The sequence below is a fragment of the Rhincodon typus genome, chromosome 20 (assembly GCF_021869965.1).
Source record: "Rhincodon typus isolate 14 chromosome 20, sRhiTyp1.1, whole genome shotgun sequence".
In the NCBI taxonomy this organism is placed as follows: domain Eukaryota; kingdom Metazoa; phylum Chordata; class Chondrichthyes; order Orectolobiformes; family Rhincodontidae; genus Rhincodon; species Rhincodon typus.
In genome coordinates, this window is record NC_063351.1 from 33,213,746 (window position 1) to 33,229,201 (window position 15,456).

General features: G+C 39.0%; 1 protein-coding gene across 1 annotated transcript in view; it reads left to right on the top strand.

The window, feature by feature from the left end:
* LOC125485620 overlaps positions 1–13,954 on the top strand; it is a 61,813-nt gene extending 47,859 nt beyond the window's left edge. Inside the window, exons 6-12 of the mRNA XM_048609204.1 lie at positions 1,332–1,416; positions 2,717–2,950; positions 6,073–6,161; positions 7,299–7,428; positions 10,943–11,007; positions 13,391–13,451; positions 13,944–13,954. Coding sequence (XP_048465161.1) covers positions 1,332–1,416; positions 2,717–2,950; positions 6,073–6,161; positions 7,299–7,428; positions 10,943–11,007; positions 13,391–13,451; positions 13,944–13,954 — 675 coding nt within the window. The remainder of the gene's footprint in view (positions 1–1,331; positions 1,417–2,716; positions 2,951–6,072; positions 6,162–7,298; positions 7,429–10,942; positions 11,008–13,390; positions 13,452–13,943) is intronic.
* Positions 13,955–15,456: the final 1,502 nt, after the last annotated feature.

A 15,456-nucleotide genomic window follows, 5' to 3' on the forward strand; every position in this document is an offset into this window, starting at 1 on the left:
ATGCTGCCAGACTGGCTGAGCTTTTCCAGCAACTTCTGTTTTTGTTTTTTAGTACATGAATACTGACTGCAAATGTGTGCTATCAGAACTTATATCATAACCAAAGCAGAGACAGAAAAATAATTCTCCTAGAAGCTCGTGGAAAAGAAGTGTAAAAACGCTTGCAATATTTAACTAGAAGTTTAAGTAAATGGATTAAAGTGTGCTCTAAAGTAGCAGAGAGATGAACTTCAAATCACTATACTTGAATCTGATTATGGTAGTGTAGCAGCAAAATTGGGGCAATAATAACATTTTAATAGTATAACAATTATTTGATTTTTAGAACCAGGGACTTCACCAACATTGAAAATGTAATGATTTTGCTTTCAATTGCAAAAAATTGCAATCAAAGCTTTTTATTTTGTGGACTAAGAGAATTAAAAAATGCTTGTAATGTCCATCAAGATTGATTGTAAGTTATCTGCGTAGGCTATAAGTTATAAAACAAGTGCAAGTTGAAGACTATGCATCTTTAAAAGGGGATAGCTAAATCACAAGTCTATGAAACAAGTTCACATAAAAATAAAAGCCAAAACTTGTTTTGTACTATACCTTTGAACTTGTCTGTTTCTTTGTCTCTGACTAGTCGAACACTCCTTACGTTTAGCTCCTTAAAGATGGCATCAATGTCTCCCTGCACAGTATTAAAAGGTAAATTTCCTATATAGGCTGTGAAAGGAGGTTCTGTGGGTAATTCCTTCTGTTTTCGAGGACCACTGACACGAGATCTTCTGAAACAATAGAAAACATTATTAGAAGTAAAATGTAAACTTTTCAACCTTGAATTCTCAAATCTTTACCTTTTTCCACATCTTTAGCATGATCAAAATTAGATTTGAGCACTTATAATGTATACCATGTGCATAAAACGTGAGATAAATATAAAACAAGGCAGCAGGAGTAGTCCATTCACTGGCAGATCTGATAATCCTCAACTTCACTTTTGTGCCTTTTCCCTAAAACTCTTGATTCCCTAACTGATCTGTCTAGTTTGGCCTTGAATATACTTAATGATCTAGCCTAACAGCCCTCTGCAGTAAAGAATTCCACGGATTCACCACCTCCAAGAGAAGAAAGTCCTCCTCATCGCTGTCGTAAATGTGCAACCCCTTTTTATGAGACTATGCCCTGCAGTCCTAGACTCTCCAGAAGGGCAAACAATCTCTCAAAATCTGTCGAGTCTTCCCAGAATCTGCTATGTTCCAATAAGGTCACCCTTCATTCTTCTAAACTCCAATAAGTACAGGTCAAATCTATTCTTTCAGAGTTCTCTCTTATTTTTATTCTAGTCACATGGGCCTGTGAGACACATGCATGTCAGCAACTTCCGGAACAAAAGTGAATGCTGTCTTCAGTATGCCGTCACCAATCGCGGTGTGTGGAACCATTCAGCAGCTGCACACATGTGCAACCATACATCTTAGAGGGAACATTGTTCTTCCCATAAGACAGTCCCTTCCAGAAATGCATTTCTGAAGAAGGGTCCAGGCCCGAAACGTCAGCCTTCCTGCTCCTCTGATGCTGCTTGGCCTGCTGTGTTCATCCAGCTCTACACCTTGTTATCTCTTAATCTGTTTGGACTAGTTCTGTGCCAAATCTCATCAGAGGTTTTCGGGAAGTCCAGGACAAGGACAGATGGTTCTCAAGATTATTTAAGGACAGAATTGCAGATGCATATGTCAGTCAATGTGATCACCAGTAGGACATCTATATCATAACGCATACCGGTGCTTATTTATTCAGCTAGAATTCTCAAAGCCAGTTGCGAATTGACTATTGGTGACTGCAAGCGAAGTATTGCTGCAAGTGCAATAGGATGGTGCTTAGAAGTTTAAAGGGGATTAGTGAATATACATACATCTTAAGGATAAGGAGGTGAACAGGGAGGAGACAGAGTAAATGCAGAGTTATGGATCTCGAGAACATAGAGAGGAACAGTATCAGGACTGGGCATATATAGAGTTCAGAAAACAGAGTTTGATGGACCTGGCAATAGTAAGATGATGTTAATCAAAATAAATTAATTGGATAGCATGAGGAAATGTCATTATGAGAAGTAAGTAATATTTTCAGAGGTTTTTTTGTTTAATTAAATTAGTACAATTAGGTTAACAGAGAAGCTCATTGATCCTGAGCCCTCAATGAAGTACAGTATTTAAAGAAACTGAATTGGACATTGGGTTGCAACACTGCCATTTTCATGTTCTAATCTGCACTCTCGTCAACTTTACCTCATGATTAGTAAATATCCCTGAAATAAAAGTTACCTTCACACCAGCCAACATCTTAAAGTCATCATTATTGAGCTCTAAGTAATTTTTATGTAAATATTTTTAAAAATTCTACACTCTGACATATAAAATTAATAACTAATTCTAATTAGTTTTTAATGTATTTAAATTATGCTAACTATGGTGAATATTGAGGTTTACAGACAAGTGTGTTAGGAATTTCTTCTAAATCTAACATAAGCCACATATGCACTGAAAGCTGAGACCTACAATGTTAGGTCTATTCATTCTATAATTACTTGTTATGTTTTCTGTTACGACTAACCCATTATAAAATATTAAATATGATTATTTAGTTGCTAAACAGGATATGTTTACTTTATGTCAGATGAATATGATTTTTATCAGTGATGACGAGATTTCACTAATACCGTACTGATTAGCGGAGGGTGCTGAAAGCCTACAGCAGGCTAGTAGGAAACCCCAGTCTATTTCAGACAGAGTAACACATGCCGAGTTCCCACTGGTTGCCACTCTAGATGCAGCTGCAATGGCAGCACAACTCAAGACAGGCGTGGAGATCATCAAGTCATCCAAGTTCCCAGCTGCCCAGGCTCCAGATCCCGATCAAACTTCTGAGGTGGAGACTGACTACTGGCCAGGTTCAGGTACCATAGGTATGATAAAAGCCTGATAAATGGGCCTTGTTGTTCATTAATTACATTTTAAAACATTGCCTTCCCAGGTCATAATACAATATAATATTGTCATAATAAGTTTGTCAGGACAACCTTGCCAAAACTAAAATATTAAATGTTTAAAATTTCTAATATGTTTTAGTTGATGCTAATAATTCTTTTGAAATGTACGTTTTGAATTTAAAAAAATCTAAATCTCAATTCAGATGACTGACAAGCAGTTTTTTTTTGTTGCAACCAACATTTTCATTGATACATTGTGATATGTCATGAAGTCATGCTTTGCAGATCGAAGATGAACTCCACAATGGAGCAAGTTCTTATTTTAGTGGCTTTCATTGTAACTGACTGGCTGAAATTGATGTCCATCCCAAGAAATAGCCAGAAGTGTTCTTCATGAAAAATGGTACTGTTAATTATCCTGGTAGCTGAATCCTGGTAGGGACTGGCAGCATGTCCTCCTTTGTTACTCCATTGGCAAAGTGCTATCTGTTTTCCCATTAAGCATGTGAGGTCAGAGGTCAAATCTCAAGCAGCCTTCAAACGCAAACTTATTTTGCTCGAGATGACAACCAACATTTCATCTGCTATAGTTTTGCTGGAACCATATGCCAAAGGCATGCAAGCAGTGCTTTTATTAAAAAAGATCTGAGGAAGGGTCACCGGACCCAAAACGTTGACTCTTTTTTTTCTTCACAGATGCTGCCGAGACCTGCTGAGCTTTTCCAGCAACTTTGCTTTTGTTCCTGATTCACAGCATCGGCAGTTCTTTCAGTTTTTACCTTCTGGAAAGTACGTTACTGAGATCTGTAAGCACTGCAGGATGTATTCTTGCTGTTCAATCCTTCCTTTAAATTACTGCAATGAAGGAGTGTTCTCTTCAAAAAATAACTTGTGATAGACCTCAGAGATAGCAAGAACTGCAGATGTTGGAGTCAGAGACAACACAGTATGGAGTTGGAGGAACACAGCAGGCCAAGCAGCATCAGAGGAGCAGGAAAGTTGACGTTTTGGGTCGGGACCCTTCTTCAGAAAATCTTCTGTTTTCCATTTATATATGAATAGTGCAAGGACCTAACTGACATTGGAATGATTCATTTTCATTTAATATCATGTTGAAAATGACATGATGTTCTTCTGTCCTGTTGATCACTGCAATTATGACAAAACAAGATGTTTTGAAGATATTCCTTTATGTAAACAATGTCCCTTGAGTTATATGTTTTAGGGCCAGCTTCTCTTCCTCTCGTGTCCTTTAGGTGTTTCTTCTTCCTCGGTAAAATTTATCGGAAGTCATATCAGGCATGCTGTCTCAAACAGCTCTCTCAGAAGTATTCCAGTTTTCTAGTTACCAACGTAGAAAGTTTCAGTTATTAATACTGTGCTTTGTGGATGGATTTACATATTCTGGAACTTTAGTTAATATCTCTGAAATTGGTCTGCCAGAATACATACTGTTTGCAAAGGATATTTTCCCCACGTGTCTTCAGCAATCTGGTTCATTATTTCCATACAACACCATCACTGTGAGTCCATCTGGTACCAGTAATGTGAGCTAATATAATATTTCATGCATAAATGCACTTTATTTTCTTTTTTGGGGGTAGGGTGGGGAAGGCTTGAACAGGTCTTCCAAACTTCCTTCAAACCACTGATTTCCTTCATAATATACAATAGCAATGTCTCTCCAACTGATTAATATGTTTGGAAAGAGAAACTGCTGAAGTTTTAATAAAACACAAGCCATATTTCATCTTGGCTCAAACTCTTTGCTGAGCCTCTAGTACAGGCTAAAATATTTCTATTTTAGACTTTAGCTAAGATTTGTGCAGCGAAATAATGTCAGGGAAAGGATAGTTTTCTGCCACGCAGCCTTTCTCTAAATTTTTGAACTGTTTCAGATTCTAAGTTTTGGAACTGAACAATTTTTTTTCACCTTTTCACTACCTTGACTAACAAACCATTTTCTCAATGGGCACCAGCATTGCTTTTCACTGCTACTTTACACACCTCAGAAGTTTGTATTTGACTCATCCTGACAGACCTGTGCAGCAGCACTAATTCAACACAGTGAAAGATGTCATGTTGAGTTCATTGCAAATTCCTTACGAATCCCTTGGCCGTTACTCTAACAGCATTAAATAGCGCATTGAGGTGTGTTTTTTTGGTGAGGGTAAGATTCCTGTTTACTTTTGCACCCAACTTTGAAGCCCTGAAGAAGTAAGGAGAACCCAAGATGTTCCAGGTATGTTTAGATTTAGTGCATTTTTGATCGTAAAGGGCATTCTGTCATAAATTATGATCATTGCATGTGTGATTCTCTGCGCTACTTATGCTGGAAAATGGGCAGTTACCAAGCATGTTATAACCCATTGGTTGGCCAAGGTGAGCACAATGTAATTGATTGGGCAGCTGACGCTCTCACCTGGATCAGACAGGAGAATGTGCTAATCTCAAATGTGGTTCTACTCCCAATATAGGACTTTGATCCAGCCTTCATGGGTTAAATGCCGTACATGCCTACACATAACCTGTTCATTTGTCCTTGGCATCGAGCAGCCTAACCAGGGATCCTTAAAGGGACCACCGTTGCAAAGATCGGCTGAATTGTTTTATTTTCTTGTTGCTGTTACAACACCAACAGGAAGATTCCTGCTCCTCTGGTTCTTCAAAAGTATTGTGGCCTGTTGGCAGACTCTGTGTGTTCACCTTCTTTATGTCCAGCCTAACTCACTTGCTGCCTCTGAGAGCCTATTTCACACATTTTGCTCATGAGATCCAACTGCCAAGTTGGATTGGGCCTTTCATGGATATAGTTGTGATTGGATGATATGGCCATATTGCTCAGCAAATTGCCTGATTAATGTATCAGACAAAAATCACATTGCCCATAAATCTCTTAAGGAGAAAAAGTTATTAAAATCCCGTGTACTCATTCCTGTCTAAAATCCAATCCACAAATCCCTCTCAGTTGGGGCTGGGCCATCAAGCTGATTGACTGTAAGCTTCTTCCCTGTTTGTTTTAAAGCTATGCAAGCCATGTATACCCCTGCCAATGCACATTGTCACAATTTTCAGAAGTTGTATTTTGTCACTACCAGGAGCAGACAGGAGGCGGGGGAGTGAACGAGAAGATGAGGATGAGGAAAAACTCAGACGTCGACAACTCCAGGAGGAGCAGCTCAGCAAAGTATGACTGACCTGCGGCATCTCGGAGCAGTTAGAATGTACAGTTAAAGGATTGGCATTTTTAGGCTCTAATTTTACCATTCATAACTTTGAGGTTAAAGTAACAGCCAGTGATGGTCTATAAGAATCATTCTGATCTTTGTGACTGGTTAAGTATTAGTAATCAGTTTGTGCTTGTTTGTGTGTCTAGCCCTTGGTATTAGGCTGATATAAAAGGGACGCTGAGACATTCAGCCAACTTTTCATTTGTCAGATACTGCCCAATAATCCTGGTTCAAAGATATTTTCCAATTTGTGTATTTGTGCACTTTTTTAGCTTATCTATTTTTTTGATAAACAATCTGCTGTTAATACCATTGCCCCCTTCCTTTTGTTTCGTTCAATATTTTTGCACCACCTTTGTGATACCTTTAAAGCAACTGTACTAGTAAACCTCAGTACTTCTGAAAGTGCTGCCAGTCCTCTCAGGGGGAGGTTAAAGATCCAATGGCACTGTTCAAAGATGAATGGATGAGTTCTCCAGGTGCATTGGTCATCATCTATCTTCAGCCAATAACTAAAATTGATGATTTGGTTATTTGTTGCATTGCTGTTTGTGGGACCTTGTTAGCAAATTGGTTATCACCGTTCCTACATTATGGCAATTGTTACATTTCAAATGTAATTATTTGTCTGTAAAGTGCTTCAGGATATCCTGAGGTTGTGACGGATGCAAGGTCATAAGTAAATGCAAAGTTTTTTGTGTTGCTTCCTTTCAATTTAAGGATTTAAGAAATTTAAGAATTCCCCCAATATAACTGAGAATCTAACAAGGCAGGTCACTTTACACAGGCTGCCATCGACGGTTGCTAATATTCTCCTTCAGCATTGCTTGGGTTAATGTAAAGGAAATGAATTCTTCATCAAAATAGAATTGTTTGTCTTGTATTCCTGCCCAAAACGTACCACTGCTTCTGTTTGTACTCTTGCTTTTGAAGCAGTTCAAAGTAAATTACGTTCAAAAAGGGACATAGTCCACAGGGAAAAACCAGGCAATGTTTAGCTAAACTCGGCAAAATAACTCCTCCTAACTGAAGCTGCATGCTGTTCAGAAATTCTGGTTTGTTTATTTTTGGAATTATATTTTGTAATTGACCAGATCCAGTCAGGCCTTGGGAAGCTTATCCTGAAGGAAGATTTGGAACAGGAGAAGCAAGCCCGATTAGCCTCTCAAACTCTCCATGCCGACATCCAGTTCAGACATCGTTATGATTCAGCAGGGAATGCATGTAAGAATATAAATCTTTCATTAAATGTGTGAGATGAATGGCTTCTTTATCAATTCTTAATTCTTTGGTATGGGCCATTGCACAGGTGCACTTACTAGTTTTTGTTTATGCCATTTCAGTTGAGCTTCATCATATTACGAAGTTGCCTGAGAGCATCATGTTTTCTAAGATGGAGCTAACAATATTCTGCTGTGGTTTGCTGATTAGAAATGGACATTTTTATAATTGGAAAACCTTATGTTTGCCAAATTGCAATTTCTTTACATCAATGTTTAATAATATCTATGATTTAAGTAGCTCCATGCAATTTGGTTGATGTAAAGTGCATGCTGATAATCAATATTGCTGGAATATTTTTAATTAGATATTCAGTGCATCAGAAATAGGTGAATCATTGGGACATTCTGATTAGCCACTCTGATGCTATTAAATGTTGATTTTATTAAAGAGATTGCAGAAGGCAATAATGGGATTAAAATGTCATCTTCTTAGTGAGCCACAACTGAATAATATTAGTTTCATTTTAAAAAATAAACTCCTGTGTAGATAGGCATTATGCTATTTTCATACAGATGATGATCCATCTCAGTCTATCAAGATGAGACAGCAAGGAATGAATTCTACTGGGGCCATATTCCTTGCTCCACCCCATTCAAGAAGTAAGTCAGCGGCCTGTACTGGGAGAAGCGTTAATGACCTGAGAGTGGGACTACCAACCCTCAGAGACAGGAATGAACACCCTGAAGACCTGCTAGTGGATCAGATTAGCTGGCAGCTCTTGCAGTCCCAGCAATGCCAGGAACAAGTAGTGGCTACTGTTGGGGTCTGACACAGAAGAAGGAAGATGCTGCCCTGAGTTAAATCAGGCTTTCTGCTCAGAGATGGATTTGGAATTCTAGGGGATGGAGGAGGACAAGGGGTGAGGTAGAGGATGTGGATGTCATGATTTAGTCAGTGAAGGTGCATAAAGGGTGTATCAACTTTGGTGGCGTGAGATGTTGAAAGAGAGAGTGAATCACACCATGTCAAGCTCTGCAACATTAGCTCTGACAGGAGTGTTTGGAGCAGGTTATCTATGCACCCTTTTGACAGTAGATTAGTAAGTGAAGGGGAAAGAAGGCCTGAAAAAATAGGACAGAAGGCAGTTGCTCAAACTTCCACTTAGCATGAGCTATCAACTTGTTCTTTTAGTGTCTGTTAATGTTCACAGTATCATCTAAAGCTGCCCTAAGGCGGAGAGTATCTAATGTAGTACCAGTCATAACATCACCATTATTTTTTCCAAATATTATTATTCCATGTTACCATTTTCAAAAGTACTACTGATTATAAATCTTATGAGAAGTGTTGTAGCAGCGAGTGATCCTTCTGTCACCCACTAAGATCTGGTAAAAGACTTTATCCAGCATAACTGCACACCAACCTCTAATTATAATGAAAAGCCATGGATTAACAAAGCAAACAAAGTGCAGCAGGTTATGTTCCCTTTTTGACAGTTTCAAATAATTTGGTTTAATGTTTGAAGCTTGTCATTCCAGATATAATGACAGTCAATATTACTGTCACACTCAAAATGCATGCTGCTCACTTTTTCACAGAGCCAAGGAGTATATTTTTATTTCTAAAGCAACAATAAAATAACAACTTAACGTTAATTTTGCTTTTAGGTTTTATTCATATATAATGTACCCTCATGGAAAATAAACAGCAGCAGCATGGGAAAAAAGACAGTGGTAGTAAGAAATAGAAACCAAGAGTTTGCTTGTCTCGGACTAAGTGTGGGTGCAGGCATTTTAGGTGTTGACTGACTCACTACACACTTTGCCAAGAAAATTTGGTAAGTATCTCGGTAATTGCAAACCATAATGGTAGGGTCTCGACTTACCAGAAAGTGCCGGCCAGAGGTCAGCAGCTTCTGGGTCCTTAAGATTGCTGGTTGAGTCATACTCTTCAGGGGATCCAACACCCAACAAAAGTAAGTCTTTTTCTTTTTTCCTCATGGTTGGAAGGGTCATTGGAGGGAGGGGTCAGAGGGATTGAAGACAAGGTGAGGGGAGGTGGCTTTCATTGGCTTCTGTGCTGACTATTTTCCCTAGACTGGGGCAAATGGAGATCACCTCCCATCATTGCAGGCAGTTCACTCTGTATACCCAGTCAGGAAACTAGCTAATTTTCATTCCTTTTGGAAAGACAGATAATTGGGGAAATGGCAAGTTGGAAGATCGAGGCTCATAAATGTCAGAGAAGACTCCATTTGAGAGCCTTGACTGCTGATGTGCAAGGGAAGACTCAATGCCTTCTCATCCAGCACTTAGTGATGGGTAAGAAGGAGGTGAATATCTTGCGGACTTGCCTTCCTTGCCACCTTCCAGGAGAGAAAAATTGTGCAGAATCCTTTAATACCTAATGTTTACACCTCTCAGTCAGCCAAGGGCATTGTCTGTTCTTAATCTAAGAGCTTAGACAGAGTCAGTCAGCCATTTAGAGTGATCAGGGTCAGAGAGTCTGTATCCTTACAGTCTGGGGAGTGGGCTATAATCAGTGCTGCAGGTCAAGTGCAACCAGTTAGGTTACATTACCATTAGTTTAGTAAGGGAGCTGCAGAGCTATCAGTCAGGGGTCTGGACACTGATCAGCCAAGGCCGTCCTTCCATGTCAGGCAGGAGATTTGGATTCCAATCAGTCCAGCAGGTCTGCTCACTGAAAGTCAAAGTAAATTATCAGGGGCCACTGATGTAATAGGGAAACTGGGAAGTCAGCTGTGGGAATCGGAGGCAGCATGCTGAGATGCAGGGGTAGGGGGGTAATAATTGTGACAGAAGGGCAACTCAACATATAAGAGTGGGAGATGCAGTGGAGGACGAGGAGTACCACAGGAGGGCTGTCATTGAAGGTCACCACCAGCCTGACTTTGATGGGTAGACAGAGCACAACAATATTTGACACAACTAACTGAAAACCTGGGGCTCAGGACGTAAAGTGGTGAGGTGAGCGTAAACGAAAGAGTTGGGTGGGAACTTGAGAACGGAAAAGGCTGACATAAAGGGCAAAGAAGAAAGGAAAATAAAGATTTGGAGGATCATCTACGTCTGCAACTCACTCAGGAAGAGCTACCTGTGTTGCCTTCCATCCTTATCTGAATCATCAAGTACTTGATTCTGAAAGACATTTCATCCTTGCACTCAGTGTACATTTAAAACGTGACATTTCTGTTTTTCTCTGATAGCATTATTTAATTTTAAAACATATCCATATCTATTTGTCCATTCTCATTACTTGGAAGCTGAAATACTGCTCTCAAGATATTACAGTTATCCTCAAATATACCAAAAAGCTTATGATCAAAGTGCTTCAGGTTGCATGGTCATTTCACAGTTTGAAATGATGCAATCGTTGAACACTTTGGTTTGACGCTTGAAGCCTGTAATTAGAGTATTATCTTAAGTTGTATTATTTTTGCTAACTTACGTTGACTTCTTAGGATCTAATGTAACTTTTACCTTTCTCCTCTCAGCCCTGCATGCTTCTGCCTCCAAAACATCTTCCCTTCCTGGTTATGGAAGAAATGGGCTACATAGGGTAAGGCACGATTCTCACGTATCACACTCTGTAAATAGTAAGTGATATTAGCTGGTATTCCTTGCTTTTTACTAATTCATTTCCTTTACCTATAAAACTTTAAACCCTAACTCTGGTACGTGCATACCCACCAGTTTGGAATCATTAGCGATAAGTTATGATGTATGTCAGTCACAATTTATAATGTAATTAGATGGCGATGAAAGTGGTGGTGTAGCAAAGTTACAGAAAACGCATTTTCAGTGCCCACATGCCAAAGTATTCCTGAAACATAGTAATGAGTGTTGAAAAGAAATGACTGCCTTTATCGCAACCAACCCCCATACTAAAATCATTGAGCATTTTCTGTATTGCCCAATGTATGCAGTGGAGTGAACTACTTAGTTAGTATTAGAATACTGATGGGATTACTGTAATTTTGAAGTTAATGCATTAGAGCCAATGACTTGCTTTCTCACTTTTATCAAAGTAATTCTTTACTTTAACTGCTAAAAAATCAGACTAAAGATAAATTACTGGTGTAGTTAATTAACCGACTATCCTATCGGCTCTGGTACCTGGGTTTGAAAGCAGCACAGCCCAATAGAATGGAAATCTTCTTCCAGTGAAGATGCTGGGGGAATTTATAGACTCAATCCCAATATATCAAGCTTCCCTATTTTGATATTAATTAGTAGCCTCACTCCGAGGAACCACAACAATGGGTGAATTAAGAGGAAAAGCATTTCCTATGCATTCAGGAAAGTAAATGGACTTCTAATTAAATAAATTCAATTAATGTCCACTTAAGAGCCTCCATCCTGCCCAAACCACACTTTATTGCAGTTCAGGGGAGTTAGCCCCACAAGGGCAGCCCTGTAGCTTTTAGCTGTGTGAATATTTATTGGGCACGGGTATTTGGGGGCTCCTTTACAGGTCCCATGTGCTCATCGGAAGCACTCCTTATCCCAAGATCACTACCCTCTGGGATTCCAAGATCTTTACCTTCTCGGACACAGGCCTCAAATATAGGATGGTCCTGTAAAATCTGAGATGGTTATTTTACCTGTCTGGGTCTTTCCTTGATCCTGGGCTTCAGGTGGGTGCAGCAGTTCTAACAGTCACCATCTCCCCAGTGGTTATGGTATGCATTGAAGAGGACAACAGCTCTGAATGGGAGTGAAATACCCCTTCCTGTTTGTAACACCTTTGATCTTGGGTACCTGCCGCTGCTCAGTTAAGTGTCTGATTGGCATTGAATACAGCAGGCCTCCCTGAAATGATGGCACAGGGCTGTCATTAATTCTCCAGCCGGAGACTAGGTCCCCTGTCAACTACATTAAAGTCTGCACCCTCTCTCTCTGCTCATTACCATCTTTGAAAGGCTACTGCTGCAATACTCAAGTTGGGAAGCCTCTGATTGGCCCTTCAGCCTTGAGAATTCGCTTACATTTGTTAATTGGATATTTGGGAAATTGTCATCATGCCAATTAAGGGGAAACCTCTCTGAAAATCCTAATGAGCATTTCCCTGCAGGAGCACATTTGAGACCGAAACGAATCCTGATTTTTTGTTTCCCACTCCCATAGAGTCTATTGAACTTGTACATAAAGCTGATAAGAGTGCACTAGGTATATGTTTAATTAAGCTGCCATCCAAAATAAATCACTAACTGATCAAAGGTTGTTTCTGGAGACACTGTTTTAGCACTAGCATGATCTCTAGTAGGAACTTGGTGTAAGTGTGCTTGCCTAGTATATTTATTTAACAAGCATCTGCTGCTATGTAGTGCAATCTTTCTCTTTCACTGTTTTTGAATTTCTGGCATAAGTTCATCAGACACAGCAGGTCTTAAGGCAGTTTGTAGGTTTTTTTTTCAACAGTTGTGTGCCATAATTTGACTTCATCACAGAATATTGACTCTTACACCAAGGTCCTCCACACTTGCCGTTCCCTCCAGTTAGAGTGGGGTTGGGTGCAGCTTCCCCTTTGCTATTAAATGTTCTGTTGGAGCTTCCTAATAATGGATGGACATGGTTCGTCTGTTCAGTTACACTGATTGATCTAGCTAATCCCTTCTCCTCTCCCTATTTCCATAGTTCCAGCGGTTTTGATCATGTTCCAAAGCATTTTTGCAAAACTGCCACAAATACCATGCAAAAATATGAGTGTTGAGATCTCATGCTCCACCATGGTGTCTATTACTATCTTTTACTTCCTAATCATAAATGTAGTCAGTCAAAAGGAATATAAGGACTTAAGTCTGACAGCTTTCTTTGCATTATCATTGTATGTCTTTATAGTAGAGCTTGGTGATGCAATAATCAATCTACAATAGCTGGTAGAATACAATTATCTGTCAAGACTTTTAAAAATTGTCTCCGCTTTCCTTTTGTCCTGTTAGCCACAGTCCACAGATTTCACACAATATGACAGCTACAGTGACGTAGGAGAGGGTGTCAGAGGTAGGTATGCCTTTCAGATGAACATTTCTGTTTAGTTTATACATTTGTGTAAAGTTTTCTCCCAGAAAATGTACAAGTGTCAATGTTTATCCACACTCCAAGCATCTGTATAAATTCTGTTAAATCACACTGAACATAAGTTGCCCACAGTAAATGGATGCATTGCTATTCTTGTCCCTACTCCTTGTAATCCCATGATCCTGCAGTGCTACTTGGAAGTGGACTTGGTGGAATGAAAAATCATTTCACGTTCCATGTTTTATCAACATCCCAGGCAACTGGGTACCAGAATTTAGCATGTGGCACTCCGTATTTAGTTGAAAACCAACATCTTCCTGTCTTCCCTCCAAACTTTCAAAAAAGTACTGGGTGCTGCCCCAAATATCAGACCTGCCATTCAACAGCATGTTGTGCCTCATGTTGTTCCAATGAAAATGTTATTCTGTTTTCTGAAACAAATGATTTTTATTGTCATTCCTTCTTTTCACATAGATTCTCAGTGACATCAAATACTATGTTTTCGACCATGGCTTGTGGATTTTAATTTATGTCCAGCCCATTTTAATAACATTGCCTTTTTAAATTGTGTTGGTAGTAATGCATAGGGAGGAGTAATCTTTTTAAAAGTTAGCATTATATCCTATTTTATTTGCTGAAGCAAGTGTTACAGGCTGTAGCTGCATTTCTGAGTTTCCTTTTACTCATGCAGCTTGGCACTGCCACCTAGCAGTTAGAAGCAGAACAGATGGTGGCCACTGTTCAGTGTTGCAGGAAATTGAAACGATAGAGTTCTCAGCTAGGTAGATGACAAAGGAGAATAAAATCAGTCTGGATTCCTGTACTTGATCATTATCCAGTGAGTACTGTCGGAACATGCACATTTGTGCAGTATTTGATGAGAACTGGATTGACTGTGATTAACGCATGACCAAATAGCTTGCTAGTACATAGCATGTGGACACGCACATCAATAATTGAAATTGAGTTCTTCAAAAATCATGGTGCTTAATTCATTTCTTTGTCTGTTATTTTGATAAAGGTATTAAACTATTTATTTCCAATGGGTTAATATCTGCAGTAAGCAATAAATAGTGAAATTTCATGTGAATTCACTAGCCAAACCTGAGTCAGGGCCTCATTGGCAAAGGAGTCAAAAGGTTAACATTGGAAAACTGAAGTGAGATCAAGCATGGTTAAGGGACTTATCAGTTAATAAGACAATTTTATTTTAGAAACTATTGTAACCTTAAAAATAAAGAAACAAGTCATAATCGTTTGTTACCAGACTGCAAATTGATACATTGATATGACTATATGACTGATCCAATTTTATAATAGACACATTTTCTCTTGAAGTAGAAGAGATAGGAGTTTTATCAAAATAATTCAGACATAGGGAGGAATGACAGCTGAGTAGAGGTGGAGTGCTTCTGTCTGAACCAGATGGCTCATATCTCAGAACTGCTCTGAACTCTATGCAGTTTACAATCTTTAGGATTGAATGATTGCCTCACAGAAGTAGGTGTTACTAAGCTGGTGTGATTTCTTTGTGTCCGGAGGTTAGTAAGGGGCAGTATTGATAGTGATTGTGGCAGGAACTTCAGTGTCTACCACCCATCCTATTATAGATGAAGTCCCATGTAGAGACAAGTACATCCTGGTTAGCAAAACTGACTTAGTATAATGGATTCATATAATGCATTAATCTGTACATTTTCAATAATTAAAGAAAACATAATAACATATATAAAGGTGCAGAGCACCAAAGTAATAGCTTTCCTTTTCTTCTTTTTCAGAGACGCTGGTATGTTGGTGTCATTAAGAAGGTCAAAAAATACATTAAGCATAAAAGGGAAAAGCTTACTTTTTAATACTGTAATGTTCACAATGTTTTCTGCATACTAAAGAGATGCATAAACTCGTGTAATAACTGACTTCACATAATCCAGACAGCAGTCGAGAATATTTTGTAATGATTCTCAGCCTAATTATCTTGAAATAAAAT